The sequence below is a fragment of the Hippocampus comes genome, unplaced genomic scaffold (assembly GCF_001891065.2).
Source record: "Hippocampus comes isolate QL1 unplaced genomic scaffold, H_comes_QL1_v1.1 scaffold81, whole genome shotgun sequence".
NCBI classification, from domain to species: domain Eukaryota; kingdom Metazoa; phylum Chordata; class Actinopteri; order Syngnathiformes; family Syngnathidae; genus Hippocampus; species Hippocampus comes.
In genome coordinates this window covers 182,349-188,466 of record NW_017806179.1, presented here as the reverse complement: position 1 = coordinate 188,466, position 6,118 = coordinate 182,349, and the positions used below count along the sequence as shown (strand labels likewise).

The 6,118-nt window shown below is 62.2% G+C and overlaps 2 protein-coding genes across 5 annotated transcripts in view; both read left to right on the top strand.

Moving 5' to 3' along the window:
* Positions 1–1,351, top strand: part of phf21b (PHD finger protein 21B) — a 16,295-nt gene extending 14,944 nt beyond the window's left edge. For all 4 annotated transcript variants that reach the window (XM_019897512.1, XM_019897514.1, XM_019897513.1 and 1 more), the window contains 4 exons: positions 3–122; positions 189–240; positions 327–430; positions 955–1,351. In XM_019897512.1, the coding sequence (XP_019753071.1) occupies positions 3–122; positions 189–240; positions 327–430; positions 955–1,158 (480 nt within the window). In that variant the 3' untranslated portion in view covers positions 1,159–1,351. The remainder of the gene's footprint in view (positions 1–2; positions 123–188; positions 241–326; positions 431–954) is intronic.
* pthlha (parathyroid hormone-like hormone a) overlaps positions 1–6,118 on the top strand; it is a 15,032-nt gene that overhangs the window by 2,682 nt on the left and 6,232 nt on the right. The window lies entirely within an intron of this gene.

Sequence of the window (6,118 nt, the reverse complement as noted above, 5' to 3'; positions counted from 1 at the left end):
AGGATGAGGCGGAGCGTGACGGCCAGTTGCGGCCCTGCGACGACTGCCCGCGAGCCTTCTGCCCGGACTGCCTCCAGCCGCCGCCCGCGGGACCCCGCTACTGCCCCAAGTGCCACAAGAAGGTCGGCTCGGCTCGCCCTCGCCTTGAGATGCCGCTGGAAATGAAGGTCGGGCTTTGTGACGCGCAGGTCCCGAGCGCGGAAAGCGCGCCGTGGCCTCGCGACGTCACGCACAAGACGGGTGAGTTCCCGACCGAAGGGGTCGTCCCGCTCTCCGCCGACCCCCGGCGCCGTCGGTCGCTTGTTTAGCGCTTGTTCTTGCGGCAGCGCGTCGGGAGGAGAAGCGGCGTCTGCTGCGGCGCCACGGCGAGCTGAAGGAGGAGTGCGCTCACCTGGAGGAGGAAGACCAGCAGCTCAACAAGACGCTCCAAGTAAGTCGCCCGACCGGTCGCCTTCTCCGTCACGCCCCGCGACGGCTCGGGTTGACCGCTGGGGCGGGCTCGACTTTGGGGCGACGCGCGGCTCCTCATTTCAACTCTGCGATGAGCAAAGCGCGGAAGCTGGAGAAAAGTCGCGCGCGGCATCGGTCCCCAAACGCCGACGAGCGTCCGGGCGGGCCTCGTCTTGCGCTGGGGTCTTCTGGCAAGGCGGGAGACCGGCGGAGGGCGGTGCCTGAGCCTGCTCCGATACTCGGGCCGAGGCGCGCGGCTCGCTTGACGGACCGGGCCGACTTTCTCCGGCTCCTTTGCGCTCTCTGGCGACGTACGTTGCCGGCAGAGGGGGGGGGCGGGCGAAAAAAGACACTTGGTGCTTTCCTGAAATGGGATATATCCTTTCCCGCGGCACGCCGCTTCTTTCCTCCTATTCTCCACTTGGTGTCATTTTGAGTCCGCCTTTTCTGTTGGTTTTGGTGCCGTTTTTCTTTGTCTGACGCGCCGTCCGTGCTTCCCCCCAGCGCTGCCTGGATCGACGAGATCGTCTGGCGGCGCGGCAGCGGGACGCGCTGGCGGCGCTGGAGCGGCTCAAGGCGCTCATCGGGCTGATCCGGGTGACCGAGACCGACGGCGCCGCCCCCGCCCCCTCGGCGCCGCCGTCCCGGATGAGAAGCGGGCCCTCGGTCCCTCCCTTCTGGACCTCGCCGGACAACCACTCGCCTTAACCCAACCGAGCCCCCTCCCGCTCCACCTTGGCCCGAAGTAGTTGTTGCCAAGACCTCCGGTGCTGACGACATGAGTTTTCCTCTCTTGTTGGTGGGCCTCAAGCTTGTTGCGGATGCCGCGGCGGCAACAGCGGCGGCAGCTTTTTTTTTTTTTTTTCTCCTTTTTGCCAAAACGATTCAGGAAGTATTTGAAGAAGACGACGGAAGTATTGGCGAGCCAAGTCGAGCAAGGCGGCGCCGTTTGGCGTTTGTACGTCGGCACGTTGACGCCGAGGCCGTCCGATCAAAGGGACCGGACCGGCGCGGCCCGCGCGTTGGGAAAAACGCCGGTTGCGTGCGCCGCTCCCGATGCGTCCCCGGTGACGGTGCTTCACGTTGACTGGCGACCGGTCGTTTGGCCGACCGTGGACGACTCCTTTGTTTGGACGGACGGACTTTGCGTGGCGACTCCGCCTCTTGACGTTGAATGGTGAGCGCCAGTCCATTGGCCGGGCGCCTCGACGTTGGCCTGAGTGGCGACCGGTCCGTGAACTTGCGAGCGCTCCGCCGTTTGCCTTCACGCGGCGGGAGACTTCTGTTGTGAGGCGACATTGAACCGGTGACGAGCTCGCCGACCGGCGACCTGAACTCTCCGCGGCTTGTCTACGTGCCCCGCGATTGGCCGGCGACCGCTTCGGGGTGCGCCTCGCCACCAGTGGGCGGGATCGGCTCCGGCGACTCTGCGGGAGGACGGATGAACGATGTGCGTTCGTTTGCGTGACAAATATGCCAAAAATGGTTTTCGCGTTACTTTTGTTTGAGTGGAATTTGGGCTTTTTTGGGGGCCGAGCCGCAGCCAGCCCGCCTCACTTGAGCGCTGGCTCGTCTTCCCGCCGCCACGCATATCAGCACGGCGGCCCCCCCACGCCTGCCCGCCGGGTGCCCACCGCGGCCTCCCTTTTTCTCCTCCAACAAAAGCGCCGGTCGCAAAGCCAGCCTCTCCCAACGCGCGTTCTGCTCCGGAAGAAACTGTGCCGCCGCCAAACAGATTTCTGCGATTTTACTCGAGCACACCTTTGAACAAAGAACTCTCGGCGTCCAAAACCTTTTTCTATTCTTTTACCGAGCGGCAAAAACAAAAGTTTGTACGGCGGGACGCTCCAGGCTGAGCGGATGCCGCCGCGGGGACGTGACGCTAGCCGCTAGAGGAAGTCTTTTGTCTTCGATATGCCAACGTAGTCGTTCACTTTTTCTACTGACTTCTTATGAAAACAAGACCAAAAAAGAAAAAAAAAATCCTGAATAAACATTTCAACTACGAGACCCGCTACTGCTTTATCTTGTCAAACGCCGACGCGTTGTGGACAACTCACAAATTTTGTGTGTGTGTGTGTGTGTGCGTGCGTGCGTGTGCACCCATGACTTTGACAGTGTGTTTGAGGGGGGGTGGGGGGGCACTCGCTTGAGTGCGAGTGAGTACATGAATGCGTATGTGCAAGTGAGTGCGCGCGTGTATTTGTGCGAGCGCAATTTTGTGCGCGTGAGATTAGCGATGCCAAAGAGCGCCTCATCGTCTTGTTGTGCTTTCAGGAGTGGCTCCGTGCTCGCTGCACGCCCTTAATGTTTCCAAGCGACCCGTCAAGGTTCCGACAACATTCGGCACTTGGGGAAGGAAGGCGCTCACCCCGCGGCTCTCGGCGCGCTCCGCAGGATGGACGTGGGAGCGAGCGGCGACGCCCGACAGCCTGCCGTTGACGGCGCTCAGGTGACGTATTGTTGACTGTGGCGTGTTGGCGCGGCGGCGTCTCCAGATGCATGTTGAACGAGTTCCCTGACGGTGCTTCGGACTCGAACCCGTCTCACTGAGGAAATCCCCTTCTGCCCCCTCCACAGGACGCTCGGTCGCCACCCGATTGTTTGTGCCGTCGCAGCCTCCGTCGGCGTTACGGTGACGATCGGGGAGAGAGCCGCCGGGGTTGAGGACGCGGCCCCCGCCTCCGCCGGACGGATGGGAATCTCGCCGGAAGGTTCTGGCGCGCCCGCGCCTTTCCCACGACGCTAACGCCGCAATGTCATCGGATCGCAATCGGCCGACCGTCCGGGAAGATTGGAACGTCGTCATCGAGCTCCGACCGGTCCGTCGTCCGAGTTGACCAAGGCGGCGGAGCGCCCGTCTGTGCCCGAGTCCCGCGGGAGGGTGAGCAAACGTTTCACGGCCGCGAACCTCGGCCAGAATGCGGGGAATCTTCGAATGTGTCCGGGAGAAGCGCGATGTTGCCGCGGTGATCCGCGCCACTTCCCGTCCACGCCCCCATGTCCCCCGCGACTCATTGGAACGCACAAGCCCTCGCGCACGCTCGCCGCAGAAAAGCCTCTGACATCGGGGAAGGAGCGGCAGCTCCTCGACACCCGGGCCGCGGCAACGTTGGACGACGAGGATGGAAGGAAGGAAGACTTGTGGCGGAGCGCCGGAGGTCTTTCCTCACCTTCGCGCCTGAACTCACACGCGCACGCTTGTGCGGCTGCGCCCACCCAACGCACCTTTGAACCCGCCGGCCAGCTCTAAAAATAAGCCCAAGCGCTAACGCAAATAAACGCCGGGCTTCCTTCCCCGCGCACATGCGACATCTGGACAAGATGGCCGACGCGTCGGGGCGCCCTGCGCAAGATGGCCGCCCGCGGAACGCCTCTCTAAGTTTGCGAAGGGGAAGGCCGCCGCTCGGCAACGGGCCCGTCGCCTCTGCTGAGGGATGCGCTTCGTCGGTGTCCAGAACGGCGAGCCGTGCGGCGTGCGCGTCAAGCGGCTAATGTGGCGCCAAGCGAGCGGAACGCGCTCATTAGCTCGCAGACGACGAATCGGCCTTAACGAGGCGCCGATGACGACGACCTCAATGCCCGACGGGGGATGACGGCAACCGGCCTGCCATTGGACGGAAATCAACCAGAAAGCTTTCTTCACGCCAAATCTTCCCCGGAATACACGACGAATAGGCCTTTTGTTTTTGCCCGAGAAATTCAAATCATCCGCCCATCTGTGAGCCAACTCAAATATGACCCAAAATTGGACTTTTTTTTTTTTTTTTTTGGGCTCGCTTGCTTGTCGGTGCGATCGACTGAAGTCGCACGGGCTCGGTTTTTGAAAAGGCCGCCTCAGCGGGGAGGCGGCGGATCGGGACGGCGAATGCTTTGCGGAGGCGGCGCGCCAGCGGGAACGGGAGGCGGGCGAGGGACGCGCCGTCACCTTCCCCTTCGTGGCCGGCGGCTAATTGCTAACGGCGGCCCGCTCTCGCGAGCTGACGAAGATGCGGAGCGAAGCTTCCTTTGCGGGAGTCACGCGACCTTTGCGGACATTAGCGCCGCTCATTAGCCGTGCGCGGCGTGCTGGGAAGTACGAATGAGTCATTGTCTTTTTGGGGACGACGCGCCGTGTCACGACACGCGACGCGTCGTGAGCTTCTTGCTGGGAAAACGTGAATCCATCGGAAATGTCATTTTTCAAATGAGACAAGCTCCAAAAAAAAAAAAAAAACCAAAGCCACTGGAGATGAAAAGCCTTGTTCATCCGCGATGGACTGGCAAGCGGCTCAGGGCGTACGCCAAGAAAACAACAGCAGAGAAAAGAAAAAAAAAGGCGCTTCGGATCAGGGATGGATGAATTCACAAGCATTTGGGGATCAAGCAGTGGATGCAACGTGGCCGACCGATATTTGATGGGACTTTTCTGCGGCCGAAAAGCGGTCGGTCGGAGGCAACGGAGGGCCCGCGGTAGGCCGGCCGGCCGTCTCGTCGCTGGCCGCCGCTCGCTCGGGCCAGGTGGCTCATCTTTGCGGCAGATGTGCCGGAGGAGAAGAGGAAAAAGGTTTCGCTTCGGGGAATCCGGGAATGCTGGAAAAGGACATAGTTGGGAATCACGGGGCGAGGAGAAGGAAGGTGCCGCGCTTTTGTTTAGACTGACTTTGAAGAGCCGGGAAGGCGTTCCGCCGGCTCTCGGATTCCTTTGCCTCCGAGCGGGAAGGTCGGCCGCCGTTCCCCGGGAAGGCCCGGGCCTGGGCGGGCTTTGTTTTGCGTCGGGGCAGGTGCTCGGCGAGCGACGGAAGGGGGCTCTCGGCCCTCCCGCTCGGTGATCCCGCTGATCTTTATGCCAACAGGCCGCCGCCGCCGCCGCCTGTGATTTGCCGCCAACGTCCGGCTTGTGAACTCCCTTGCGCTCACGCCGGTGGAATGTTTTCGGCCGGCGGCGGCGCCGCCCTTTTTGGTCTTCTCTATCGGCGCGGGGCGGAAACACAAAGCAGCGCGAGCACCCCGCCAAAACCAAACAAAGCCAAAAGGTGGGAAGGAGGCGAGCGAACGGCAGCGGAGATGCCGCCGAGCCGGTGACATGTTGCTGCGTTGCCCTCCCGCCCGCGCGCAGGCGCAGGCGCTTCCTGGGTGGCCCCATAAACAAGAACACCTGACTTTCCTTGTCCAAATAAAGAAGGAGACCGCAGAAGAAGACGGAACATTCTTCTTCTCTTGTCAATCCCCGACATGTGCCGCCTTCCTCGCCGTCCTCTTGCGCTCCCGCTTCACGGTCCAATTGAGCATTTGTTTTCGCAGGTGTCGTCCCGAGTCGCGGCTCGGCGGTATTTCCCCCTGCGCCGAATTGGACGGCGAGAGATCACGCTCAACTCCGACCCGCCGGAGCCGAGTCCGCGCCTCGAACGAAATGGGGCCCGCAGGACAGCATTTCCAAAACGGTAAGGGATGACCTCGTCGTGAGTGAACGCGCCGAGCCGTCTATCGTAAGAGTGGCCCGGGAACCGACCGATGGGTCGATTGGCGCTTGTAAAACGAAGCATGTGGTCGAATGGCAGACGGTGCGCACGAGCTGACTTTGTTTTCTTGTTTCGTGGACAGCGGATGCCGGGGTCCCACCTTTTGGACGCCGATTCGGCCGGCCGCGCCGGAGGACCTCAACGGGGCGGCTCCGGAAACGAGCGGT